This window comes from Spea bombifrons, chromosome 13, assembly GCF_027358695.1.
Source record: "Spea bombifrons isolate aSpeBom1 chromosome 13, aSpeBom1.2.pri, whole genome shotgun sequence".
Classification (NCBI taxonomy): Eukaryota; Metazoa; Chordata; class Amphibia; order Anura; family Pelobatidae; genus Spea; species Spea bombifrons.
Window position 1 is genome coordinate 9,952,351 of NC_071099.1, and position 26,916 is coordinate 9,979,266.

At 53.8% G+C, this 26,916-nt stretch overlaps 4 protein-coding genes across 4 annotated transcripts; 2 read left to right on the plus strand and 2 right to left on the minus strand.

Annotated features, from left to right (window-relative positions):
- On the minus strand, positions 1-4,572 carry GMEB2 (glucocorticoid modulatory element binding protein 2). Its single transcript, XM_053453156.1, has 10 exons — positions 4,423-4,572; positions 3,347-3,492; positions 3,035-3,126; positions 2,652-2,791; positions 2,433-2,536; positions 2,074-2,231; positions 1,836-1,916; positions 1,563-1,700; positions 1,312-1,434; positions 1-1,085 (listed from the first exon to the last, which is right to left on the minus strand). Exons 2-10 carry the CDS (start codon positions 3,463-3,465, stop codon positions 433-435), a joined length of 1,608 nt encoding a protein of 535 aa, XP_053309131.1. The 5' UTR covers positions 3,466-3,492; positions 4,423-4,572; the 3' UTR covers positions 1-432.
- Positions 4,573-6,673: 2,101 nt separating this feature from the next.
- Positions 6,674-10,674, minus strand: STMN3 (stathmin 3). Its single transcript, XM_053453157.1, has 5 exons — positions 10,580-10,674; positions 8,529-8,624; positions 8,053-8,228; positions 7,221-7,412; positions 6,674-6,941 (listed from the first exon to the last, which is right to left on the minus strand). Exons 1-5 carry the CDS (start codon positions 10,596-10,598, stop codon positions 6,882-6,884), a joined length of 543 nt encoding a protein of 180 aa, XP_053309132.1. The 5' UTR covers positions 10,599-10,674; the 3' UTR covers positions 6,674-6,881.
- Positions 10,675-12,191: 1,517 nt separating this feature from the next.
- RTEL1 (regulator of telomere elongation helicase 1) lies at positions 12,192-23,100 on the plus strand. Its single transcript, XM_053453677.1, has 35 exons — positions 12,192-12,321; positions 13,210-13,408; positions 13,765-13,858; positions 13,976-14,057; positions 14,221-14,281; positions 14,385-14,460; positions 14,543-14,627; positions 14,841-14,906; positions 15,002-15,155; positions 15,234-15,272; positions 15,382-15,460; positions 15,536-15,633; positions 15,834-15,889; positions 16,048-16,122; positions 16,375-16,450; positions 16,578-16,710; positions 16,816-16,929; positions 17,057-17,097; positions 17,200-17,285; positions 17,366-17,443; positions 17,537-17,614; positions 17,687-17,833; positions 17,928-18,043; positions 18,292-18,415; positions 18,688-18,862; positions 18,972-19,126; positions 19,196-19,291; positions 19,382-19,589; positions 19,700-19,822; positions 19,924-20,028; positions 20,215-20,430; positions 20,544-20,786; positions 21,324-21,404; positions 22,472-22,575; positions 22,651-23,100. Exons 1-35 carry the CDS (start codon positions 12,220-12,222, stop codon positions 22,723-22,725), a joined length of 3,840 nt encoding a protein of 1,279 aa, XP_053309652.1. The 5' UTR covers positions 12,192-12,219; the 3' UTR covers positions 22,726-23,100.
- Positions 23,101-24,090: 990 nt separating this feature from the next.
- On the plus strand, positions 24,091-26,149 carry TNFRSF6B (TNF receptor superfamily member 6b). The gene is made up of 4 exons (XM_053453675.1): positions 24,091-24,220; positions 24,489-24,864; positions 24,946-25,131; positions 25,699-26,149. The coding sequence occupies exons 1-4, from the start codon at positions 24,200-24,202 to the stop codon at positions 25,989-25,991; spliced, it is 876 nt and encodes a 291-aa protein (XP_053309650.1). The 5' UTR covers positions 24,091-24,199; the 3' UTR covers positions 25,992-26,149.
- Positions 26,150-26,916: the final 767 nt, after the last annotated feature.

Below are 26,916 nucleotides of genomic sequence, written 5' to 3' on the forward strand. Positions count from 1 at the left end.
AAGAGTTCTGCTCTATTTTAATGAAAAAGACACAAACTTTGGCAAACCCAATACTAGCAGTGGCCACGAAGCAGGCGTCTCGTTCCGATAATACTGCAGATTTAGTTTTTCCTGCTATAGTTCATTAAGTAAGAAATTAAGACTGACAGGTCATGAAAACTCAAGAGACAACATGGACAAGTCCACAGACCCCCCCCCACCGAGCCGGGAGTCAAAGCTGCCAATAGCCGGCCTGTTCATTTTGCGGCAGAATGGCCAACCGCATTGTCCAGTACAGGTACTTCAAACCCCCCCCCCCCAAAAAAAAGAGGACTTCGCTTTGGTTCATCAGCTAGCGCAGCCTGGACATGCTCCCTCTCTCCTGTACACGCGCCCCCCATTCTGTCACCGTGCGGCTGAGCCAGGACACATGGAAACACGGCTCCCGAGAGTCTATTTGTCCTCCAGCTCCTCGGCCAGCGAAGTCACCTCTATGGTGGTCTGTTCATCCTCTCCATCCCCCGAGCCACAGGGCATGGCCAAGATGGTGCTGCCGGCTGGGGCTAGCTGGGCCAGGTTCTGTATGGTCGCACCAAGGCCCTGGAGGGTAAGGAGCTGGATAGGGCTCACCATCTTTAGAACAGTGTTGCTGTCTTGCATGGCGGCTGCGCTCAGGACGGTGAGGTTGGAGGAATCCGGATGAATCTCCAACGTGGTGCCTGCGTAACTGCCCCCTGAGGGGGTGAGGATGGTGTAACCCCCTAACACCGGGGATGAAGGGGAGCCGGCTTGGGAGTTGGAGTTCTTGGTCAGCAGGGAGGTAGTGGAGGATGTTGGGATGCTGGTGGAGGACATTACTTTGGTGAAAGGAAGGCTGGTCAGCTGGGATAAAGACATTCCCTGAGGCAGGGTTATCTGCGTTGGTTGGGTGGCCACCTGTGAGCTGACAGTCGCAGGGCCGGACGTCGCTCTGGTCAGTCGCGGTCGCTTGGCTGGAGGAGGAGCGCTGACGGGCGTCAGGGTCATCAGGACATTGTTAAGGTGCTGGGATTTGTGCTTCAGTTCCTTGGCCCGTCTCCGGTGTTCATCACACTGTTGTTCGAGTGCTTTGTAAAGAAAACAAACAATTTACGTTATAAAGGGTGGGGAGGAAAACATAGAAGAAGATTTACAGTCCACTTACAGCAGACACCGACCTTTTTCACATGACCGTGAGATGGGTATTTACCTGCCACCTAGCGCTGCCAGATCTTCACGGTAGTTATTGTATAACATACGTAACCAAACAACACCTCCCCCCCCGGCTCCCGATAATATAACCCATGAGGTTACCTGCCAGGTCCCTCGTGTACTGCTCCCTGGAACGGTCCATTTGGCTCTTGTGACTCGCCAGAACTTTCTTAATCAGGTCCAACAGGCCAAAATTCTGGACAATGTTATTCAGCAACGTGGCGTCTGAAAACAGGAACAGGCGTGTGAGCCGAGAAAGCAGATGCGTCTGGTAAAGCCAAGCAAATAGGCACCGGTCATCCCGTCGGACTCAGGGGTTGCAGCATTTCGGGGGTACAAACCCGACGGCTTACCCTCTAACTGGATCGGAGGCGTCTGCAGTCTCTGCTTCAGTCCCCTCATCGTTTCTAAGAGCTCATGGTGAAACTCCTGTAAGACGTCACCCAGGAGCCCTGTGTCCCTCAAGCCTTGCCAGAACGCCAGAGTCTCATCTGTAAAGCAACAAAATCAGCAACAACATCTAAACTAGACCCTGCAGAGGGTCCCCCTGGTGCTGCCCACCCCACTCACACCAACCCCAGCCTATTTTTCACCCCGTATGCCACCCCACAAAGGAGCTGCCTTACCTCCAATCATGCCGGTCCAGTCCCCAGAACCATCACAGGTTTCGATGGTTATAGTCGTGGGGCTCCCGTTCACGCTGAAACCTGTGGAAAAGTTTATACGTGACAAACTGATGCAAAGCACGTCACAGCAACCCTCACGATGATGCACGATAAACAGTCTCTCAAACATAATATACAAATCACAGCCCCTCGTGGGAAGACAGAGGCCTTGTGAGGGCCAGACGCAGCTGCTACTCACTCTCGCTTGACACCGGAGTGATGGGGATATACTCGGTGGACATCTGGCTGCAGAGAGACACACGGCTGGCCGTCAGGTCGATCTTGGTGCTCCGGCACGTGTTGGAACAAACCTTCGAGTGCTGAAAGAAATCCAGCTCCCCGGAATCCATGATCTTCCTGTGGTAAAAAAGCAAACAGTTCAGGGATTTCTTCTCGTTTATGGACAGGGGGCCCTCCCTGAAGCGCCTTTTTCTCCCTGGATGCCCTCTACCCACCCAGCACAGCTCATCTACCCCGTTCCCTGGTTACATGCGTGTTCTTTCGGTAATTCCTGGCCGCGCAGGCACGGGTCCAGGTCACTTTTGGGCAGCGCCTGACCTGAGCATGACTCCGTTCATCCGGATCGCCCGCTTCCAGTCCTTCAGGGTGGATTTCCCAGCCAGGTGGACAAACTCCTTGGGGCTGATCAAATGGTCGTTGTACTGAAAACAAACAGAGAATGATTGGGAAAGGAGAGACAGGAAAAGATGCCTCGTTAATGGAGGGGACAGCAAACCAGCTGAAAGTGACCCTGATACCCCGGCGCAGGGGACTCACCTGCACACACTTGACGTTGATTCCCGGACACACAAACTTCCTCCAGATGAGATTGGCTTTGCTCTCACCGCAGGTTATAGGGTAGGCGATCTCTGCCTCCATGCCCTCCTCCTCCTCCTCCTCCTCGCCCTCCATCTTCACTATTCATGGAAAAGGAGACAAAAGATTAATACCGAGGCCAACACATCCCGATAGTGTCCACAGCAGACACCCACCACGTAGCCACAGAGACAAACAGGCTCAGCCGGTCCAGATGTGTTCGGCCAATGAAACGTCACGTATTATTCCGCGATAAACGGACGGAATAAGGGAAAGGCTCAGTGTAATCTCTCAGTCCGAGATTCTGGGAATCCGCCCCAATGCCGGTCTGACCGCCATCGTACCTAAAACGGCTTCTTTTAGCTCTGTTGCGCTGAATGCTGCCGCTGCTGCGGCTGCCACGTTCTCTGAGTCTAGGGCTTCGTCCACGAGGCTCCTGCACAAAATAAAACATCATCAGTAAGAACTTGGATAAGTCTGGCAGCAATAAAATACAACCCCCCCCCCCATGGATGAGCGTGGAAGGCTTGTTGCGGGATGAAGCTGTGGAGCTGGATGCAGTGACACGTAACATGGGATTAACCCGTGACGTCTGCTCATGGGCCACCCTTAGCATTTTCGGGTCTCCATCCGCTCTACACGGGGGTGACAGCTACCTGTTGGACGTCACCAGCACAGCTTTCACCTCCTCCACACCGCCGCCATCCATCATGTTATCCGGCGTGGTGACGACCACAACCTCTTCCACGTGAACGCTGACATCCGGAGCAGCCATGGCGAGCTGGAGAGGATCCACGCGGAGCTGCGACAGGAAGAGAGGCAGATACATGTTAACCGTCTGGGGACACGGAGCAGCCATTGTGACAATCCGCAGGAATAGATATTTTTACACACGGCGAGACCCCCGAGGAGCCCCTCACAGCGGATAAATCCGTCTTGAGGATAGAGGACAGGATTATAAACCATTTGAGGCTTACAGCCGGACCCGAGTAACCGGCCCCAATTCTCATGTAACCAGGGGCAGCTGCCATGGAGACTGGTGCACCTCCCTATTGCTTTGAGAGGCAGTTGCCCTGTGCACACCCGGTACAGGACCTATAGCCATAGGGGGGCTGCTGTTGAGACCCTGCATACCCACTATTCCCAGCGTGTGGTTGCCATGGAGAATTCTCATTCCCCATTTAAGGGACCCCCGAATTCAGCAGGTCTCATCACACTAGGCTCCCTGCTGCTGCCACACAAATAACTTTATTGCTTTAAGTGCAGTTAGTATGCAGACCCACCATTGCGAGGATCCTGTTGCTATGGAGACCCCCATTATTCTCAGTGCCATGTAACCCTTCAGTTATGTGGGGCAATAACTGTAAGAGGTGGAGTTATTACCAGGGTGCAAATGGCATGATGACCTTCCCTATCCCCAGGGTAGAGTTGCCCTGGATATCATCCCTCGTTCCCGGGATTCAGTTGCCATGGAGGTCCACCCTTGTTCTCGGGGTGCAGTTGCCATAGAGGACGTCTACATTCCTGTGGCGTAGTTGCCATGGTGAGCCCTATTCCCGGAGCGCTGTTGCCATGGCAGGCGCTGACGCTTTATGTTGCGGCCTGGCGCTCCCCCTCCCCCCGGCCCGCCGTCACGTACTGACGCTCCGCAGGGACCCGGCGGCCGGACGCCGGTGCGTGATGAGCGCGGAGGGCGGGGACGGGGGAGGCCTCCCTGCGGCCTGAGACTCACCTGGCTGCCTGGCCGGCTCCGGGACACTGGACGACGCGAACAAGGGGCTTCCCGCCGGGGATTAGGCGGTATCGGTGGAGCGGGCGGGGTGCAAAGAACAGGCCGCGCGCGCTCCCGAGCTTCCAGGGGGAGGTGGAGCGCGCTCACGTGACGGCGAGAAATCCAGGCCTGAGTCAGTGCGCATGCGCGGGACTGGTTGCTGTTCTGTATAATTCCATACAGCCAGGTGGCGCTGTGTTTCAGCTCCTTGCGAAGCCAGGAGGCGCTTCCGGGACTGAGCACCAAGTGGCGCTGTGCTTCAGCTATATGTGAGGCCAGGAGACGCTTCCGGGACTGGGCACTAGATGGCGCTGTGCTTCAGTTCCCTGTGAGGCCAGGAGGCGCTTCCGGGACTGGGCACCAGGTGGCGCTGTGCTTCAGCTCCTTATATGGCCAGGAGGCGCTTCCGGAACTGGGCACCAAGTGGCGCTGTACCTCAGCTCCCTGAGGGTCCGGTAGGCGCTCCCGGGTCTGGGCACCAGGTGGCGCTGTCCTACAGCTCTCTGTGCAGATTAGCACTGGCGGTACTCCTCCTGGGGTGAACAAAGTAATATACGCTGTAGCCAGAGCCCCTCCGTGGTGTGCGGGTACACAGCCTGCCCCTTCATCCAGACTGCTGCCCCCCACTTCATTCATTACACTCGCAGTCACACGAATGCCCGTATCAGCATCAGATGTGTGCTAAAAATGTATTCTACGCCGACAGGACGCACACTGTCCACCGGGGCAGAGATCCTCGGCTCCACGGGCCTCGCTGGGAACCATGGGCATGTGTATTGCCAGAACCACTTACCGCTCATATGGACCCCTTAAAGCCCCCACACAGCTTTACATATGGAGAAACAAATTTGGAACATTAACCCTACAGCTGGGCAGCCCCCATGTCTCCATCAGCCAGCGATAAACCAAGAGGAAGTCCTGTTGAACTGCAACTCTATTCATCCTCACGCTGAAGATCATGGTGGTTGTGGAGAGCTGCCTGTTGGCCCATCCCGGAGGAGCCTGCAGGGGTGATGCGGGTTGGCACCCTAATGGCAGCCATCGCGTTGCTTGGGTAGGATTAATGCCAAGTACTGGTCAGTGGTGGCTCTGGAGGGGGCAGGAAGGTTGTCCTAGAGGTGTGAAGATCTCCATGCTAATAGAATGTACCCACCCCGTGACACACATCACACAGCGGCCTTTAGGAATGACTCAAGATAATGCACTTTAATGAGGTGCCACGAACCATAACAGACGACAGGATTCAGTACAGTAAGATACAGAAAGCATTCAGGGGTTTGGAGGCAGAAGACGGTTCTACGAGTTACACCGACCCCATAATCAACACATCAAAAGAAGGACAACAACGCCATGCCGAGACCCCCCAATCAATCAGATCTAGTTTACAGGTTCAGGACTCGACACCCTAACTGGATCCTAAATACATCTCTCTGGGATCTCCACCAAGACGAGGACACCGAGGGCTCTCATCCATCCGCGCATCTTGGTAGCCGCATCTCAGGAGGCATCTGCTCTTGTCCAGCAGAAGGACTTCTCTCTGCGGGGGCAGCTGTGGCTACGGAGATTAATTTACGGCTAATGCCTATCCTGCACGTTCCACTCGTTCAGCCCTTATCCCTGCGTTCCAACCGTCTGTCTTTCTCCAGAGTGTTTTTTCTAATGAACGTCGGCACTGTGCGGTCTCGCGGGTATCGTCTCGCCCACTAGCCTTGGTGACGGCTGAAACATGAACCTCTCGAGGTCCTCACTAACTACACCTGCCCGGGCAAGAACACATCACAAACCATGATGCACAAGGCTCGCAGGAGGTGGTCAGAGCAGAGGGGACACTTGGTCTAAACTGGAGGAGAACATCTCTGGACTGAGCATGACATCTAGTTGAAAGTTGTCCACATGCGCTGCCGCTAAGGATCCTTCGGGAAAGTCCTAATATCGTACGATTTACGAGATAATCAAGATCATAAAAACCTAACTAAGCCATGAGGCGTTGCGCAGGCAGAAGGGATTTCACCTGGGGGGGGTTCATGGAGTCCTCAGCTGCCTGTCTATGGCGCCCCCTAAATTCCTTAGTGCAATTAGATTTCATTGGTCGAGGGGAGAAAAGGGGATTCACTTCTGCGGTTATGTGGTTTTCAGGATAAATTAAGGAAGGGACTTCCTTACCTAAAAGACTAGATGTGGCGTACATGTAAATACCCTACTCATTCCAACGACCCCCCACCCCCCGCGGACGTGTGATGTCATGGAGGTGAGAAATATAAAGCCATGAAGTTAAGACGAGGGTGGAGAGATGGAGTGAGGAGAGGAGAGGGAAAAAGGAGAGGATATGGAGCGAGGAGGCCGGATGGATGACTTTGAAATAAAATAGTTTGGTCTGCGGATTTGGGGAATGGGCGCGGAAGCTCGTTCGACGGCGGCTTTCATCCAGACATCTCTTCTCTCTGCTCCTTGTTCCTGCGAACTTCTGCCGCGTGCAGCTCCTGCAAACATACGAAGGGTTAATTGGTGACCAGGAGCTAGAAATATATTTAGTTAATAAAGCCCTTCCCTGTTTATTACATTTTCTCTGAACACAGGGACCCCTCAGAGCTCCTGACCGCAATGGCCTTCATACACTGTGTTGTGATTTTGGTCCCTCCGCAGACTACAATGCCCACCACCGTCCAGACTACAATCCCCATGGTGCGCATCCTGCTGGGTGGTCTCAGAGGGTTCTCAGCCGGACATAATAAGGCCAAGTGGCGGACGGGAGATCCTACCTTCTCGCGGAGACGATCCCTCAGCGCAGCCAGGTGTGCGTCGCGGATCTCCTTACTCAGCTCCATCTTGTAGTTCAGTTTCTCCTCGGCCATGCGGCTGAAGTTGTTGTTATCTTCGATGGCCCGATGGAGGACGTCTCGCTCATGTTCCCGTTTCTCCGCCAGCTGTTTGAGCACCTGTGCCTCCTGGGACTGAAGTGGGGAAAAGGTACATAACCGGTGAAACAGACCACCATACCCCATTGGGTTTTAATAGGTTCCACCGCCAGGAAGCCCACGAACCGCTATTACGCTAATTAGGATTAATAAAAAGAAGAAGACAAACGAGACTCAACAAACGACCAAAACGTTCCTGAAACAACATTAATGAGACGACTCTGACTCCACTGGGGGATGGAACCTGGTTTTTGGTCAACAGATGGTACCGGAGGGTTTCGCTGTGAACACTAATGACCTTTCTAAGCCTTGATGTGAGCGTCTTGACCCCAAGAGTCTTAGCCGCCCATTGGGAATGACAGTGTAGGCATCTAATGGTACTTCTCACACATGTCCATCACAGGCCAGCTACAGAAGAAGGGATTGAGATCCGACTAAAACCATAAAGTGATCGATCACCAAACAATGAAAACGTTACCAACGTTTGATGTCATCAAAGCAATTGGACGTGAAAGCACATTGATCGTTCTCCATATATTCCGAGTGGCTGGAATGGGGGCTTATTGTAAAATCCCGGCCCTGCTGCGTGAGGCGGGTTCTACGGGAACCCACCCAAAGTTTCCAAAAATTCCAGTTAACAAATCATAAAGTTTCAACCCAAAATCCAGTAGGTTACCTTCCGCCTCTCCTCTGCAGCCTCCAGTCTCTTCTGAAGCTCCTCCAGAGAGATGTCCCTCTTCCTGGGGGACACAGCGAGGGGTGGGCTGTCAGGTGACAAGTCCGAAGGTGACTTCAAAATGACCTCGAAGCTCTGCCCGGATGCCCTTTTATTTAACTGTTTCACTTCCATGTCTGCGAAGAAAAGAGCGAGGCCACGAAGTTACAGGTGGCCCCCGGGACAGAGAAAGCCTACGAGGTCCAATGATGTCGAGATTTCTCCCCCTTGGAAGACCACCAAAGCTTCACGTTTTCACCGGATTACCCCCATTTGTCACTATGTTACTAGATAAACAATTACAGATTAATATGTATCGAGTGTCTCGGTTCATTAACCCTTTAAGGCCCTTGTGGGTTATATTTAAGGGATCGTTTTGTGGCCAAAGCTCCATACAAGAGATCACCGTGGGCCGGACAACAAGGAGAAGAGCTGACCTTCATACTGATAGATGGTGCTGGCGTGTGGCTGGGAGTAGAAGCAGGAGCAGATCAGGGACAGCATGGACAGCTCCTTCATCTTCTCCTTGTAGGCTGCAAAGATTAAACATAAAGGTCCTAAAAATACACAGAATGAGCCCAAAACTGGTTACTAAAACGGGGGGGGCAGGATGTGTGAAGGGGCTCCGGGGGGCGCCAGTCGTGGACGGTAGCCTCCGGGTGTGGTGGAAGCCAATGTATTATACAGAGTAATCCAGTGGATCTAGTGCTGGACCCTACAGTGTAACTATGTATCCAACCAATGATGGACGACATGGGCGATGGATCCAGTGATGCTGCGGGGGGGAACGTGGTGGGTGTGGGGCGGGGGATGGGATCCTATGGATCCCGTGAGTGATCTCCCGTCTCGGGGATCTGCGCAGGTTGGTGTCGGGCTCGCCGCGGATCGCCGGTGACTCGAGGAAAGCATCGTCTGCCCCTGAGATCATCGGGTCCCCAGACTCTGGAGCTCAGACATGTCACAGACGAGGCTCGTTCCCACCGGCACTCAGGGGGCTGACGTCGCTGGCGCCAGCTTTCAGCCCTAATTACCCCGCGCCAGACGCGACGAGCTGCTGCATGTCTAACTATCTATTCATTGGCCGCTGCAGCACATCATTAGAAATGGGTTCTGAGCCACCTGTTCTGTGGCACCAGGCCATGCCTGCACTACTACAGTATCAACCGGGACAGAAACACCAGAGAACCCCCCCTGACCGCTGTCCGTGGATCAAATCATCAGTGGTGAAGCCACAGCGGGCTCCATGAACACAGAATGGAACGGGATCTATAAAGCGCATCCGTATACCGTGGCCCCGCTCATCACGCACAGCCCGCATTCCCATCGCGTGATTCGCTGCGTTTGCTAAAATGTATCCCAGCGTTTGGGACGTGATCTGGATTCCCTGTTGTCATGGCGATGAAGCCCCCTTTTCCGCCGGGGATAATATTCATTATGGGGTCATTAGTGATACTCGGTGTCACTCTACTTCCCGACAGAAAGACACGAACCCCGTTTCCGTGACCCTTCGTCTGATGGGGGCTGCAATTCCTTTCATCATTAACCTTGTCAGCTGAGGGTGTTGGGAGTGTCGGCTCTCCCTGTTAGACCCCCCCCCTTCTTCCCATTGTGTCGGCTCCTGATCCACACCCACTAATCACGCTGCCGGTGTGGGGTCCCCGGGCTCCGCATGCACAGCCGACACACACAAAAGGGCGAGAGGCAATAAATGAATCTAGATGCCCCCCCCCCGCAGGGCGGAATAACACGGTGCAGCAGGTGCCGGGTTACATGCGTGTGACGGGGGTGCAACATGTTCCATGAAAAATGATTTGCAGCCCCCACCCTTTCTTCACAGCCGTTCCCTGCCGGGCATTAACCCTTTCTCTGCCAGGGTACTGCGTGTAAAGGCCCCCAAAAGGGGGTAACCTTCTTGCTGCCCAAGAATAGGGGGGCTTTTATCAATAAAGGGTTGCAGCGTGTGCCCCCCGCAGTGACACTCCCAGGAAGCCCCCCGCCGCCGGGAATATGTGGGCACAATTACACCCAAATATCCTAAAAATATCTGCAAGAAAACACTAAATGCGTCGGGGGCGGCAAAACATAGCAACACACATACATGCGTGCATCTGCGCACATCCCTGTGTATGTACCAAATTCAACATGCAGTACACGCAGGCTTCAAATGGGGAGGAATAAATGGAATGAATATATAATTTAATTAAATCTAAATATATTCTATATTCACATTTATGAAACATTCTAGAATATATAAGATCCTCCGGCCCCCCGATTCCTGATCCCCCCGGATTCCCGATCCCAGATCCCCCCTGCCCCCCCCGGATTCCCTGCACCTGCACATGAAGCCTCGTCTGATCCCCCCCATCCACCACACCCTGGGGGTCCGGGCTGTACCCTGGCCGATGATGTTAAAATTGTGGGGGTCCTCAGGACCCCCCTCCGCGGGCGGTGCTGGGCCGGGGTCTCCCCGTCGCCAGGCGGCTCGTACCTGACACGGTGCTGGCCATGGTGCTGATCGGGGCGGCTGCGGCTGCTCTCTGCTGCAATGCTGCGAAAAGCAGGGATCAGAGGGAGAGGGGGCGGGGAGAGGGGGCGGAGAGAGGGGGGTGGGGGGCACCGGGAGGGGCAGATCCGTCACTCCGCTCCCCCTCCTGCGGGATTCAGGCAGGGAGGTGAATGGATGCGCAGACACACCCGGGGCTCCTGGCCCCTGTACCTACTACAACAGCCATGAAGCCCCCATCCTGACACTGTATGGAGTGCCCCCCCAACACACATTGAAGAGAATGTGACTGCCCCTTCCCCCCACACGCCTTGGGGGGGTATAATGTGGGCATTGCGTGCCGTGTAGATAAACATCCGCACAATGAAGACCCTGCCAGGGGCCACAGTGGGGGTAACTGAGCTGCGTTGGGTAACGCGGCTCATTCGAGTCACTGTGACCCCCGCACGTGCGTCTGCATAATACCCCAACCCAGGGCACCTTTTCTTGGGGGGTGGGGGTGATTTCTGCCCCATCGCGGGGTAATTTTTAGAATTATAGGTTTATTTGCCCCGTTTCATTTATAAAGCCGTTTCCTGGTGTTTCTATACGCATTATCGGGGCTTTTAGGGCTGTAGAACCCTGCGATACCCTCATACCCAGCAAACATTCTGACCTCCTAGAAAAGAGGGGCATCAGGGGAGGAGAGAGGGGACATCAGAGGGGGAGAAAGGGGGCATCAGAGAGGAGAGAGAGGGGCATCAGGAGAGGAGAGAGGGGGCATCAGGGAGGAGTGTGAGGGGACACTTGCCAGATATCTGGTTACGTTGATAAATATATTGGGCCATTTTCAGCCCTGATTAAGGGAATAATCTTACTCTGCAGGGGATGCATTCCACCACCACTGGGTACTGGTGGGCCATTAGGCCCTTTTATGCACAACCTTACAGTTTGCTGAGAGGGTGGTAGATAAGTGGAACAGCCTCCCAGCAGAAGTGGTAGAGGGTAATACAGTGAGGGGATTAAACATGCATGGGATAGACATACGGCTCCTGAATCTAAGACGAGACCAACGACTGATTAAGGTTTGAGTCTTTACAGCAGGAGAAACAGGCGACTAGATGGGGGCCGATCTGCCGGTGGGTTCTGTGCAGAGAGCCGGAGGAGTCCACGTGTATCCCTGTAACCAGCTGAGATCCCCGTGAGCTGCGCAGGATCAGCTAACTGCACATGGGTCATCAGTGAGCGAGCAGGGCCCTCAGCATACACAGCACGGAGTGACCCCCAGGGGCCCCTGGGACCTTTGTTTTAGGATAGTAACCGCACACATTAACTGTTTGCTTCAGGCAGGTGAGGCTGACTCATTCACACACAGTGTACGGATTATATGTTAGAGTGATGTGAGTGATGTGAGTGATGTGAGTGATGTGAGTGATGTGAGTGATGTGAGTGATGTGAGTGATGTGAGTGATGTGAGTGATGTGAGTGATGTGAGTCCTATCATCTGGCCTTTCTTAATAATCTCGCGTGCGTCATAGCGTCACTGGGGCACGCACTAGGACAGGTCTGGTGACGTCAGGACGCAAGCGCGCGAATTGCAAACCTGGGAGCTCTCAGGAACCGGAAGACCGGTTGGGGACTCGGAAATGCCGCCTGTGCAGGTGTCCGGTCTGACCGTGGATTTTCCGTTCACACCGTACAAATGTCAGGAGGATTACATGGCCCGAGTGATCGAGTGTCTGCAGAAGGTGTGTCCCCTGACCCCCCAATGCGGGGAGCCCCCCCCGTCTGCGTGACACCCCAATGCGGGGAGCCCCCCCGTCTGTGTGACACCCCAATGCGGGGAGCCCCCCCCGTCTGCGTGACACCCCAATGCCGGGAGCCCCTCCCATCTGCGTGACACCCCAATGCCGGGAGCCCCCCCGTCTGCGTGACACCCCAATGCGGGGAGCCCCCCCCGTGTGCGTGGCACCCCAATGCGGGGAGCCCCCCCGTGTGCGTGGCACCCCAATGCGGGGAGCCCCCCCGTGTGCGTGGCACCCCAATGCGGGGAGCCCCCCCGTGTGCGTGGCACCCCAATGCGGGGAGCCCCCCCATCTGCGTAACACCCCATTCCCGGGAGTGCCCCCCCTGTGTGCGTGGCACCCCAATGCGGGAAGCCCCCCCCTGTGTGCGTGGCACCCCAATGCAGGGAACCCCCCGTGTGCGTGGCACCCCAATGCGGGGAGCCCCCCCGTGTGCGTGGCACCCCAATGCGGGGAGCCCCCCCATCTGCGTAACACCCCATTCCCGGGAGTGCCCCCCCTGTGTGCGTGGCACCCCAATGCGGGAAGCCCCCCCCTGTGTGCGTGGCACCCCAATGCAGGGAACCTCCCGTGTGCGTGGCACCCAAATGCTGGGAGCCCCCCCGTGTGCGTGGCACCCCAATGCGGGGAGCCCCCTCCCTGTCTGCGTGACACCCCGGTGCTTTCTCACTGCCAGTAAATGTTCATTAGTTGCTGGTAATCTCTGGGATCTCGGGGAGGTTTTTTGGGTAATTACCTGCTGCGTGAATAAAGTTGTTTCGTGGCATCAGACGTGTGAAATTCTGACGCTGCAGTAAGACAATCGCTCACCTTGCGTTGTACTTGTTTCAGGGGGTCAATGGCGTCCTGGAGAGCCCGACGGGGACTGGAAAGACACTGTGCCTACTCTGTGCCACCCTGGCCTGGCGCCAGCACTTCAAAGACGGGATAAGTGCGCGTAAAATCGCTGAGCGCATGAACGGAGCAGAGCTGTTCCCCGACCGGCCCACCGCAGCGTGGGGAAACGCGGAGGCAGAAAGTCAAGGCTCGGGTACTTATTGGGGATGAGCGCTCAGATTCCCCCCCCCCAATGCCCCTGCAGGAGCACAGGTGGTGGAGAGCTTGCCTCCGGCTGCTTATGGTTTGCATAGATATACCGGGGGAATCCAGCTTGGCTGTTGTGAAATTACAATTCCTATAATCCACAACGAGCTGAGACCCCCCCGGAAATCCTAGTCCCTCCAGAAGTGGAGGAAATGTGACCTGTCAGGTGAGGTTTCGGGGAAGAAAGAGGCAGCAAAGCACCTGACCGGAGAGTGACGGAGCTCCATGCCGCTTCTGCAGCGGGGGAGACGCTCTTGTTGTATCTCCCGCCGTAAATAAATATTAATGTTCTGTTCTCTGCAGCTTATTACACCGACGTCCCCAAGATCATCTACGCCTCCAGGACCCATTCGCAGCTGACACAGGTTATTGGGGAGCTGAAGAACACTTCATACAGGTAGCGGGGCGGTTTGTGTCGCGATGATGGGAGAGTGAGGGCAGCAATTTGACCCCCCCCCCAAAATAAAGGCAACTATTTCCAAGATTGTGTTGATTCTAAACTTCTGTCCATCAGGCCCAAGGTTTGTGTTCTGGGGTCCAGGGAGCAGCTGTGCATCCATCCTGACGTTAAGAAGCAGGACAACAACCATGTTAAGGTATTATAGGAGCACGCGATAGAGAACAGCTGGCGCCCGCCCTTCTCCACGCTCCCCCCCCTTCTCTGACATTGACATGCTGTTTGATATTTTCATCTAGCCCCTGCTTTGTAGACACGCAGATCATATCATGTTTGACTCCTGCAACATCCCTGTTTATTAGGTCCACATGTGTCGTTCCAAAGTGTCCACCCGGTCCTGTCACTTCTACAATAACGTGGAAAGTAAGTGTGTAAAGAGAGGGGGCTCGGTAAAGAGAGGACGTTAGTTTTAGGATGTGGGGGGGCGGTTTGCACATCCACATTAAATAACCTCCTTTCTCCCAAGCGAAGAGCACCGAGAAGGACCTGACCAGCCACATTCTGGACATTGAAGATCTGGTGAAGAACGGAACCAAGCACAGGTGAGCCGACCGTTCTGTGGCTTTATCGATCGTCTCTGGCCATGTGACCTCCATTCTAAGTCCTAAATCTGCCTTTTTGAAGGGCCTGTCCATACTACCTGTCCCGGGGCCTGAAGCAGCAAGCAGACATCATATTCATGCCGTACAATTACCTCCTGGACCCCAAGGTAAAAGACGAAGGTCTCATGGAGTTGGAGTGAGATGCTTGGTAATCGGCGGCAGCTACCTCCGTTCTGTGTTCATTAATTTGGTGGTAATGAGGATATTTCTCTCCACGAGGGGGGTGGGTAAAGCTTTTGTGGTTGGCTCTCGGAAATTGGTTCGTGGTTAGTAGGGAAATAGCGTATTGTTGGTCTTTGATATGTCTTCTGTCTCCCCAGAGCCGCCGAGCCCACAATATTGATCTGAAAGGTACTGTTGTGATATTTGATGAAGCTCACAATGTGGTGAGTGTCCATTAAATAACTTTTTCCGCCCCGTGGGTGCCGATGACACTTTATTATTTCTTACCGTTTCATGACCCCCCTTGTGTCGTTACTAGGAGCGGATGTGTGAAGAATCGGCCTCCTTTGACCTGACGCCGTATGACTTGGCTTCCGGAATCGACGCAATAAGTACGGTCATGGACGAGCAGGTGGAGAATGTGCAGCAGAAGCGCATTAATTCTGAATTCAACATGGAAACCCCGAATTCCGGTTAGTGGTCACAAGCGGCGCGCAGACGGAATGAACTCGCTCGGGCCGGGGAATAATGGAGCCCGTCTGTTCTTGCAGGTCTCAACGTGGAGCTAGAAGACCTGGCCAAGATAAAGGGTGAGGATCCGGCCCATCTGTGGCCGGCTGGAGAGAATGGAATTATTTATGATCTGCCTTGGCGTATCACGGTCATGATCCTTCCATGCCATCTCTTCTCTTCCATCAGGCTCGCTCCTGCAGCTGGAGAGCGCCATTCAGTCGACGTCACTTCCCGCCAACGGCCAAGGAGTCACCAAGGATGGAAGGTGGGGGGATCTTTAGGGTCTTTGGAGGAGTGTGTGGGGGTGACACGTTCTCATCTGCCGCGTCTGTCTCATCAGTTTCATCTTCGAGTTGTTTGCGTCCGCGGGGATCACGTTCGATACGAAGTCGATGCTGCTGGAGCTTCTGGACCAGATTATTCAGCATGTCGGAGGAAGTGAGAAAGTGGGACGGGGGGATTTGGGGTTCCGTGTTAAACCTGCCGCATATACCCCCCTCCATGCCTCGCCAGATTCATAACATGCTAATCACGGGGGTAATGCTGTTGCTAGCTTGGATGGCAGCTCCCAGAACCCTCAGCTAACCTGCATTAACTCATCTGAGTGTCAACAGTGTGTAATTAACCCTTTGTTTCAGGTTCTGGTGTCTTCACAAACACTCTGGGGCTACAGAAGCTGTCGGATATTATCCAGGTTAGTAGCCGTTTTCTCGCTGTGATTTTGGGGTGGGATTTATCGGGTGTTTCGAGGATGAAGCTGCGTTGCATGCATTGCTGCAGAGACGCATGCCGTGGGGTGGATGAGTTGGTTATTTGGATGCCGTCACATCCCCTGTTCTGTGTTCCTGGCAGATTGTATTTAACATCGACCCCCCGGAGGGCGCTGCAGCTTCTGCCTCCAAGCTGAAAATCTCGCATTATTACAAGGTCAGTGATGGGGACGCGCGGCGCAAACGCATGAAGTACTCGAGAACCCAGAAATAAACCATAATAGTAAAACGCTTCGGAAGACGGAGACGTTCTGCGGTTGAAAGGAGGGAAAGGCTTTGTAAAAGTGTGTAGGTGGGGGGCAGATGCACTGCGGCGTGGGGGGTTAATGGTGTTTTGGGGTCGGGCAACACGTTGGTGTTTTTGGCTTCCTGAGCTTGTATCTTGAGAGTCATTTGTGTCGCTCGTTAGGTTCATATCCACCCCGACACGAGCCAGAGGAAGAAGCCTCGCGGAGATGTTTGGAGTAACTCTAAAAAGCAAGGAGGTGAGCGGAGGTTGTGCATGCACACCGGGCAGCCATGTCTGCTACAGACTGAGCCACAAACTGCTCTTATCGGCTCTCTCTCTCTCTCTCTGCGCCCTGAGCTCTCTCTGCCCGCCGTGTGTTGCAGGGAATGTGCTGAGTTATTGGTGTTTCAGTCCCGGGTACACGATGCACGATTTGGTGAGACAGGGCGTGAGGAGCATAATTCTGACCAGTGGGACCCTCTGTCCGCTCTCTTCCTTCACCATGGAGATGCAGATGTGAGTTGTGGAGATTGTGTGTGTCCGTGGGGTCCGCAATGTAGGGATTAAGGGCACGTTGTGGTTTGCTCAGCTGATCACTGTCTGTCCCATGATGCTTTGCAGCCCGTTCCCGGTGTCTCTGGAGAATCCTCACGTCATCGAGAAGCACCAGATCTGGGTGGGTGTTATTCCCCGCGGCCCCGACGGAGCGCAGCTCAGCTCTGCGTACGATAGAAGGTAAGTGTCTGAGGTAAGCCGGTGGTCTTGTGGGGCGTCTGTCTCTTTCCTCCATGTGACTTCATCCCAGCCGCTCGTCTCTGCCCGGTTGCCGTTGTGTCTCTCATTCGCTGTTTCTCTCGTGCAGGTTCTCGGAGGATTATTTATCTTCCCTGGGAAAGACAGTCGGTAACTATGACTCTTTGTGGTTTGTTTTATCGCGTGTGACGCGCTCGGTGTGTGACGTGTTGCTGCCGTGTCTGACTGCTCCGCGCTGTCTCCCTGTTCCAGGTAATATCGCCCGGGTGGTTCCTCATGGACTTTTGGTATTTTTCCCTTCATACCCGGTTTTGGATAAAAGCCTTGAGTTTTGGAGGGTAAGGGACGCTCCGTGTTCTTTGTGTGTTTCTTGTATGCGTTGGCAGTGCTGGAATCTGTGTCTGTGTGTCCGATGCAGGATCAGGGTCTGTCTGCGCGGATAGAAGATGTGAAGCCCATGTTTGTGGAGCCTCGGGGTAAAGGATCCTTTAACGAGGTGAGACGGGGGGTTTGCTGGTCTCCGGTATCCTGACGCGTGTTGGGTTCTCCTGCGTGTTATATGTAGTATGTTCTACCGTTATGCTCACAGGTGATGGACGGCTACTATGAGAAGATCCAGAGCCCAAGCAGTGGAGGAGCCAGCTTCCTGGCCGTGTGTCGGGGAAAGGTGAGCGTCGGAGCCAAGTCCTTCCGGATGTGTCGGGAAAACATGCTTTCTAATTAACCTTTTCCTCCCCAGGCTAGTGAGGGGTTAGATTTTGCCGACTATAATGGCCGCGGTGTGATAATTACCGGGCTGCCCTTCCCCCCGCGCATGGACCCCCGGGTAGTTCTGAAGATGCAGTTTCTGGATCAGATGAGACGTGTTCATGGTTCTTCTGGGCAGGTGAGAAGGTCCTGCTGAGCCGCGTCAGTTTACCCCCCCACACACACTTTACCAGGCCTTGCTAATAACTCCTATTATGAATCTGCCCCCACAGTACCTGTCGGGGCAGGAATGGTACCGGCAGCAGGCCTCACGAGCGGTGAATCAAGCTATAGGCAGAGTCATCCGGCACAGACAAGACTATGGAGCCATCTTTCTGTGTGATCACAGGTAACAGGAGCGATGAGAGGGCGCCGGGCCCAAAAACAAAAATTCGTCAGCCTCTTCCTGCTGTAGTTTAGTAGATAAAGCCCGTTTGTGTCCGCTACTGGCATGAAGTCCCGGAGGGTTTGCTGCCCCCTGGTGGGCTGATTGATTGGGTTAGGAGTTGCGGGGTGCAAGCTACCCGAACCCCGCTCCAGGCTGAGCGGTTTGCTCTTTCTTGTGTTGGTTTCATCCTGTATCATTTGGCTTCTTAGGTTTGGGAACAGCGACGCGCGTGCACAGCTCCCCTCCTGGGTCCGCCCGTACGCCCGCATCTACGACAACTTTGGACACATCATACGGGACGTTTCTCAGTTTTTCCGGGTTGCACAAAAAATTGTGAGTGGAGGATATGGGAGTTTGTGGGGTTCGGTGTCTACAGAAGCTCCAGGACGGAGTTAGTTTCAATGGATCAGCCTCTGTCCGCTAGATAGAAACCCAGAACCCGCTGGCAGATCGGCCCCGTTCGGCCCCTGTCTAGTCGCCTGTTTCTCCTGCTGTAAAGACTCAAACCTTAATCAGTCGTTGGTCTTGTCTTAGATTTAGGAGCCGTATGTCTATCCCATGCATGTTAAATCCCCTCACTGTATCGCCCTCTAACACCTCTGCAGATGCCCCAGCCGCCCATGCACGGAGTTCACCAAGACAAGCAGCAGACGGTGGTCGTGTCCAGCTCCCCATCGCCATCCATCTCTTCTTTTCGCAGTGCGTTCGGCGCCCACGATCCGGCAAGGAAAGCAAAGAACTTGGACTCTCACGTCCCCAGCCTGAAACGCAAGCGTGAGGGTGAGTGAAACACACGGGTCTGAGGCTTTCTGCTAAACACGGGGCATACCAAAGAAAGAATTTAATACACCGCGCGTGTAATTTGTGGCCGGCGTATTTTCCTTGTCAGGGTGCAGTGGGAACCCCGACTCCGCCACGGACTCCGGTCTCTGCGAGGGGTATGAGCCGGTTCTAGATACCAACAGGCACCGTCCGGCTGGTTTATTAGATGCCTTGGATCACACAGAGAGAAAGAAACCAGAAGATCCGGGTACCGAGGGGCAGGTGAGAGACCCGACGAGGGAGCGGTGACAATGTCCGTCTGTCTTTGGGTCTAATCCGTCTGTCTGACAGGTGTCCCGGCTGTCCACGCTGTCCCTGCAGTACGACAAGAGGCTGGCGGACGAGCAGAGAGGAGGCAAGAAAAAGATAAAGATTGTGCAGAATCAGGTGGGTCTCGCGGCGTTTCTGTTCTGTTTTTTTTTTTTTTTTTTCTCTTGGTCTGTCTCCGACTTGCCCCGTTTCTTCCCCCTCATGCAGGTTCTGGATCAGAGTTCTCCCCCCAGCCAGAAGCTGAGCAGCGCCTTTGCCTTCCTGCAGTCTGTGAAGCGATGTCTCAGCCAGTCCAACTATAACGTTTTCACCGACGCCATGGCGGCTTATAAGAAGAATGACGACTTGCAGATCCTCCTCCTTCCGCTCCAGACTCTCTTCTGCCAGGACGCGGGAAAACACGGCCTCATGCGGGGTGAGACTCCCGACCTTCCTTGTCAGATCCTGACATTCCCCGACCCACCTTACCGCTCCCCCATACCCCCGACCCACCTTACCGCTTCCACCCCAACTGCTCCTTTTCAGGTTTCTATCAGTTTATACGGCCTCACCACAAACAAGAATTTGATGCGATCTGCAGAGAGTTGACGGGCAAAGGTTGCGGATACAAAGCGGAGCACAGCATCCCGCGACCGGACAGAGAGAAGGGTGAGTACCTGGCGTGTCCTCCTCTCTACCAGTCCTTTCCCCACATTCTCGAAGTTCTCTCTTGGACTTTTCCTTCTCCCCACCTCTCCCTCTTGTTGCAGCTCAGGCAGCAGCGGCTGCTTCGGAGCCCAAAGTCACCTTCTCAGAGGGTTCAGAGAGGCACCTAAACCTTGGCGGGGGACACCTGGGCTCCGCTCTAAATACAGGTGAGCGCCAGAGACCCGGCATGTTCCCAACTGCCCCCAGACAGGATCTCCTCTGATACCACATTCAGTCGACCCTCAAATATTCTATTCCATAGCTCAAGAAAGAGATATATATATATATATATATATATATATATATATGAGAGTCTGGCTGTCCCTCCTAATCTGCCTTCTGTGACGTTACAGACCCCGTTGGGGGCAAATCAACGGGGGCCAAACAGGACGGCCGGACTCAGGCATCCGCGTACCTGAGCCAGGTGAAGCAGGTCCTGGGGTCTTCCAACTTTCAGCGCTTCTCTGCGGCACTTTCATCGTACAAGAAAACAGACAACTATCAGGAGATGGTGTCGGAGATCGTGGGGTTACTGACCGAGAAGCAGGAGGACTACACTCTCCTGAGAGGTGAGTGGGGGGGGGCGAAGGGCAAATAACGGGGGGGGCTTTAAAACCCCTGGAATGGGTCTAGTTGTGGATGTTGGGTGGTCTCTCCTAACTTCCCTTTTGGTCTCCTCCAGATTTTCACCGGTTTGTGCGCCCCCACCACAAAAATCTGTTTAACCGGCTGTGCGAGGAGCTGACAGGGCCGAGCCGTGCCACAAAACCGCAGAGCTTACCTCCCGGAGATATCCAGCGTCCAGGTTCCTCGCAGCGTAAAGAAACCGCACACAACGCCGACAGAAGCCGGCCAACCGGCAGAGAGGCCCCCGGCCTGGAAACCCAGGGACCTGCGCATGTACGGAGCCCTGCAGCGGCACACTGTGAGTGGATAAAACGAGACGAATGGAAGAGATCGAACCTGAACGTCACCCAACCGAGCGTTTACAGAACCAAAATGTCCGTGTGTCGCGCCGAGGGGCTGCAGCTCGCCCCAAACGTTAGAGAAATTATTAGTCACTGTTCTGGCGTCGGTCACCTCCCAGCACTTTACGGGTTTCTGGCTTTCGTTTGGTTTTATGATTATGTAAAAATAACCGCAACCTGGCTGCGGTGCGGAGGGGTAATGGCTCCGTGTGAATCGCCCCGTCTAGACTCCTTAAATGCTGCCCCCCTGTTAATTTGGGAGAGGATATTTACCCTTAATCACGAGGGCAACGGCTGGAATACTAGATTTTTTTTTCTCCTCTCTGTTGTGGCTTCTGTGTAGCGAGAGCTCCGATGCAGAACGTACGGCTAATGGGGACCGACGGTCACTTCTGGGACTCTAGAACCCGTCGTGCGAGTGGGTGAGGGTAGGAGGAGGGCGCCAGGATTTTGTTCTCCTCTGAATGTATTTCTCTCTCTCCATGCTGACATAGCCGAGATACCCCCTCAGGGCAGCAAAGTACCCGGTGTGACCGGACTGGGCGGACGGCCCCTTCCTTACATCGCAGAAGCAGGTAGGTCGCCGCTCTGCGCCCCACCGGCTCCCCTCTGCGCCCCACCGGCTCCCCTCTGCGCCCCACCGGCTCCCCTCTGCGCCCCACTGTCTCTCTAACAGGGTTCAGGAACTAAGTTCCTGAGGCAGCAAATGGATAAGAGCAATTCAAGATCAAAGTAGAGTGTTCCATTGGTTGCTATGGTGACTGCACCTTGCCACTCGAAGTGCTTAACATGCAGGGAAGCTGGCGGCGTGTCATCTCCCCCCGACAGGGTATCGGGTTCCCTGCATTTACTGAATCATTAAACCCCAGGTGTTATAGGGTTAAAATATTTTTTCGGGTTGGTGAATCGGCTGGAAATAGAGGTTTCTTGTGATACTTGTTTATGTTGAGTAACAGACGGTGTGTTATTCATCGGGACTCAATCTGCTTAATCATCCCGAGCCTTTCGTACTAGGTGACTAGAACCACATTCAGTGACTAATGGTCACTTATGGCAATGGCCCAGGGGCCGGTATCCCCCCCCCCTCGCGTACTCCTGTTATTCGCTGGAATTTGTTGGGACTCCGTCTCACGTTCCGGATTTCTGGTGAATGCGCTGGTCGCTGCCCGTGTTTATTTTCCGCTCTTGTCACGCGGACGAGCCGCGACGTCATCTTTCTGCAGAAGGTTCATCCCCTACCGGGAGCTTCCTGTAACCGGCCAGGGCTTTTTATCACCATGATCGTATGACATCATACAGGGAACAGGAAGGAGAACTTCCTGCAGAGAAAGCAGAAGTTAAACGAGCCGTCACGGTGAGGCAGCAGAATTCACTCCCCGAGACCGCAGGGTGCCCCGTCCTGCTACGTGAGATGCTCTGCAGGGTCGTTCAGCTTGAACGGTTACTGCAGATGTGGTAGAGAAAAGGTTCACGGAACCTGATCCAATGCTGTTATTCTGGCTTCACATCCCTGAACAAAATTGGCCCTTTCATCCTTATCATGACATGCGTTTGGCGGGCTTGATACTGAGTTAGAGGAGGATAGGAAGTGGTGTTGGACGGCAATCGAGCAGCCAATCCGCTCATTCCTCTCTGTTCACAGAAGGCCCCGTCTGTCCTCGCTGCACCTTGAGGGGGTGGGTTCCCTTTAAATGTGCGTCATGTGATTTCTACTGCTGCAAAGCATGCTGGGACCGGCTGCTCAAGGTTTGTGCATAAAGTTGGGTTTCATGACGCCTTAATATTTACCTTTTTTTTCACCAAACTTTATTTCCTCCGCAGAAAGTCAAACAATGTCCTGCTTGTGGCGTTAAAGCGGCAAAGAAGCACCTTGGGCAGGTTTTCTTCCTCCCGTAGGCCGCAAGGTGGTGTCACCGGGGGCCACATGCACCTCCGACGGCTCACCACGACGCCGTGTCCTGGAGATGGCCGCCTGGACTGCCCTGCGAAGCGCACCGGCTGGCGATGTGGTTTTGGTTGCTGGGCGAAGGAGCCAAGCCTTAAATCAATAACTTAAAATCACCAAACCCAAGTGTTGTGTTTTTCCAACCCTCATTTAGGTCTGGAGGTTGGATGACCTGGTGATGAGTCTCCTGCCCTTTCCAGAACATTAAGGGGTATTTTATAACTCTTGTAGTAACCAATTCACGGTCATTAACCCCTCTGTGCCGGGAGCCTGGATTTTCAGCATTTTTATATAAATATTTGTAATAAAGGCTTTATTTCGGAGTCGATGCTGTCTGCTATTTCTTTCCGCTGGCGCTCGTTTATTGCCCTTCGCCGTCCTGGTTATAAATAAAATGCCCCCAATGGGGCCAAATACTGAAGGGTTCCAGGGTATTTTATAAACGTTGCTTGGTCTGCCTAGGAATCTAGTTTAACTGTTTACAATCCCGAATGGGGGTGTTATTACCCCAGAAACTGGTATGATCTCCCCCATTTTTCCACACCCCCCCCCCAAGGGTATTCATACTGAGCTATTCTGGTTCAAAGTTTACAGCAGCCTTATCACCATAGCAACCAATGGATTGGGCCAACCAGCAGGGATGTGTCATTGGTTATAAAGGACCACATTTGCCGTTATAAATACCCCTGGGGGTGCTTTGTGCCAATAAGGGTAGTTACTACCAGACAAACTTATTCAAGGGTGTCTAGAGGGGCCAGTGTAGCCCAAATACAACCCACAGCAACAGAAGCCCGGCCCGGGGGCCGTTAACGCCTTCATGTGACATAAGGTTACCGAGCACCGGCCTGCTGGGGGGTGTACCTTTAAGAAGTGCCCCCATCGGGGTATGACTAGGCTCCTACCAAGCCCCGCCCTCCTACCCTCTTCTCCCTTTTTCCGTGTTCGGTTTTATTGCGGGGTAGTCCCGGACCCGGGATGAGTCACCGGAGCTATAAGAACCCCAGCGGAGAGATGGAAGAGAGAGAGAGAGAAACCGGGGAGGAAGAGAGAGACACCCGGGTGAGTGCGGGAGATACAAACTGACACACAAAACAATGACTACACCGGACACCGATATACAATAACCCACTATACACACACACTATACAGTAATGCTATACACACTTCTATATACTATATACACACACACACACACACACACACACACACACGTTGCTGTGGGGGATGGGTCTGGGGGGCATAAAACTGACGATAGAACTGAAACTAAAACCAATTTCTTTTCTCAGGAGCCTCGGTGGGGCAGGTAACCCACGGGGGGGGCAGTAAACTGAGGGCCACAGCATGGACTGGGCTGACTGGGAAATGTCTTACCTCTATTCTCTCGTGTCCCCGCAGGTCCTGTGAGGGGTACCAGCCGGTGACAGGATGCCTCCCCCAGCTGTGCAGGTAGAGTCCCCCCAGCTCCGGTATAACCCCCTGGCCAGTAGCTGTCTGTGCCCAGAATGCCCCAAAATGCACTGCCCCCCCATACCCAGCGCCACATCACAGGGGAGCGCCGATGGCTGGAATATTCGCCGTCTACAAACATCAGGCAGGCGGATAATAGAATGATAGTCGTGGAAGAGCAGGCACTGGGAGCCACTGTGTCCCGGACCGGTTGCCGCTCTCCTGCCGGTGCCGTTAACGTCCTGATGGCTTTTCCTTGTGCCAGCAGGTCGCTCTCATCATCTGCATGGTGGTTGCCGGACTGAGTGCCAGCCGCGTGCCCACGTACGAGTGGACGGACGGTGCTAGCGGGCAGTCGGTTGTGTGTGAGCAGTGCCCGCCGGGAACGTTCGTGGCGAAGCATTGCACGTTGGAGACGCAGACTCGTTGCTCTCCGTGCCCCGATCAGCACTATACCCAGTACTGGAATTACCTGGAAGAATGCCGCTACTGCAACGTGTTCTGCGGGGCCCGCGAGATGCTCCTCCACGAATGCAGCGCCACTCACAACCGAGTGTGCCAGTGCCCACCCGGCTACCACCGCAGAGCCCACCTTTGTGTCAGGCACACTGAGTGCCACCCGGGCTATGGAGTGGTGCTAAAGGGTGAGTAGAAGGGCTCTGTGTCCCTCTTTCCTCCACTGTGTCTTGTTGTATTTATACTGAATCTGGGTCTGTGATCCGCAGGTACCGCAAACAGAGACACGCAGTGTGTGCGCTGCCCCCTGGGAACCTACTCGGCGCTCGCCTCTGCCACGGACCCCTGCCTGCCCCACACAAACTGCACCGACAAGGGCCTGACGGAGAACTTACCCGGAACCCCGGAACACGACGCCCTGTGCACCAGCTGCTCGAATCCTGACCTCGAGAAAGGTGAGCAACAATATACATTATAAATACAGTATATATTATATATTACAATATACATTATATATATCAGTATATATTATATATAACAATATACTATATAACAATATACATTATATATTACAGTATACATTATATATAGGGGGCTCGGACGCTGTTAAAGGGATGTAATGAAATGTGTTGATTGGGTTCGTGATGTCATATATACAGGATCTTATGCCGCGCGGATCTGCCGGGACTGTTTCTCTGTTTGCTCTCGTCTTCATCCCAATAGCGATACTTTTATTCCGTATTCATCGTCTGGTCAGTTCCTCTTTTTAGATCTCGTACGAGTATTTTTAGCTTTCCTGCTAATCTCACTCGTTCTCTTCTCTCGTGTACTTTAAATTCTGTCTGCCGGAGAGACATCCCACGGAAACCGGCTGCGTAAATTATATGAATACACTGAGAACGGGTAATCCCGGTGATTTCTCATCCCTTGTCCCCGGTGAGCTCTGAGGCTCAGTAGCGGGGAGGTCGGTTCTCTCATGTTTAGCGCTTCCCTCATTGATCTTTTTTGGTCGGTCGTTCCAGGTGAGCCGGAGTGCAAAGACGCCATACTGGAGTTCTTGGCGCATCACATTCAGTGTCCCCAACGGCTCAGACGCCCGGAGAAATCACCAAGCGATCGGGACACAAAGAGGAGGAGAACAAGAAAGAAGCCTCGACCCAAACCTAGAACCTGCAAGGGGGATTCTCTCCTCCGAAAGGTCCTGAACGCACTGAACCCGCACGAGCTTCGCAGACCGGAGCAGAAGGTCATTGGTTACGCTGTCGCCGCGGATGACGGCCGACTGGTTCGGCCAACGGGACTTCATGATGTTTGAGATTTAGGGTTTTAACCTTGTCGTTGACTCTGCGCCTCAGGCTGCGTTCACGGAGTTTCCAATCTCCTCCCGCAGCTCTTACTCACTTTTTTTTGCCCCGTCTTCCACTTGCTGGTAGAGACAGCTGTGGCTGTTTCAAAAAACTTTCACTTTTATTTTTATTTAAAAAAACAAAAAACCCTTTGCTACCCGCGGTAACCCGCGTTGGGTTACCGTGGGTAGCAAAGGGTTTTTTGTTTTTTCCACTCAGCTGATAAATATTGGATACACAGAACCCTTTGTGACAATAAAGTGAAACACTGGGCTTTGTAGAACTCTCTGGTTTCGTTGCGTCAGCAGCGACCGGGTAGTGAATGGGCCCGAGGGCCGGGTTCCGGACACGTCACAGCGAGCGCGAGGCATCCCTTCTAATACGTCATTGAAACAAACACGTGGGGAACTCCCTGAGTCAATATCCAGAAACGGCCTCGTAATCCCAGCCGGGGGGTTTTCTTCCAGGAAAGTCCTAAAATAAGCCGCCTGCCTGGGCTCGTTAAACCTCCAGCGACGCTTTCTGTTTGTTTTGTGATCACGAGCCACGTAGTAAGACTCCGTCACGTCGCCAACTGCACCTGGCCGCCCTTTATCTAAAAAAAGCTCTATTCAGGTGCAATCAGCAGCAACATTCCATTGGTTGCTACGGTGATTGCTCCGCTTATATCAGCCAAGGCTCCCTGATTACCAAATTTCTCTGTTTGTTGAAAAAACTTCCTCGGTCCCACAAAGAGCAGTAAACGAAGCGATTACATAAAAAAACTATTTATAGAGCAGACCTTCCCCTCCTGCCCTTAAAATACACGGAAGCGGAACCCACGTTATTTAACCCCACAGACACCAAAAACCCAAGTCACACACACAGCGGGGGTTGGGGGCAGGGCGGTTTGGA

Excerpts from the sequence above, each read along its gene's own strand:
- GMEB2 (XM_053453156.1), bottom strand. The coding sequence starts at position 3,465 with ATGGCTGCTCCGGATGTCAGCGTTCACGTGGAAGAGGTTGTGGTCGTC. Across the intron at positions 3,127-3,346 it reads GTGCTGGTGACGTCCAACAG|GAGCCTCGTGGACGAAGCCC; the intron begins GTAGCTGTCACC and ends TATTTTGTGCAG. Across the intron at positions 1,435-1,562 it reads GCCTCCGATCCAGTTAGAGG|ACGCCACGTTGCTGAATAAC; the intron begins GTAAGCCGTCGG and ends TCCTGTTTTCAG.
- STMN3 (XM_053453157.1), bottom strand. Across the intron at positions 8,229-8,528 it reads CACCATCTATCAGTATGAAG|ACATGGAAGTGAAACAGTTA; the intron begins GTCAGCTCTTCT and ends TTTTCTTCGCAG. Across the intron at positions 7,413-8,052 it reads CTGCAGAGGAGAGGCGGAAG|TCCCAGGAGGCACAGGTGCT; the intron begins GTAACCTACTGG and ends TCCCCACTTCAG.
- RTEL1 (XM_053453677.1), top strand. The coding sequence starts at position 12,220 with ATGCCGCCTGTGCAGGTGTCCGGTCTGACCGTGGATTTTCCGTTCACA. Across the intron at positions 19,292-19,381 it reads TAAAGATTGTGCAGAATCAG|GTTCTGGATCAGAGTTCTCC; the intron begins GTGGGTCTCGCG and ends CCCCTCATGCAG. Across the intron at positions 19,823-19,923 it reads GCGACCGGACAGAGAGAAGG|CTCAGGCAGCAGCGGCTGCT; the intron begins GTGAGTACCTGG and ends CTCTTGTTGCAG.
- TNFRSF6B (XM_053453675.1), top strand. The coding sequence starts at position 24,200 with ATGCCTCCCCCAGCTGTGCAG. Across the intron at positions 24,221-24,488 it reads TGCCTCCCCCAGCTGTGCAG|GTCGCTCTCATCATCTGCAT; the intron begins GTAGAGTCCCCC and ends TTGTGCCAGCAG. Across the intron at positions 24,865-24,945 it reads CTATGGAGTGGTGCTAAAGG|GTACCGCAAACAGAGACACG; the intron begins GTGAGTAGAAGG and ends TGTGATCCGCAG.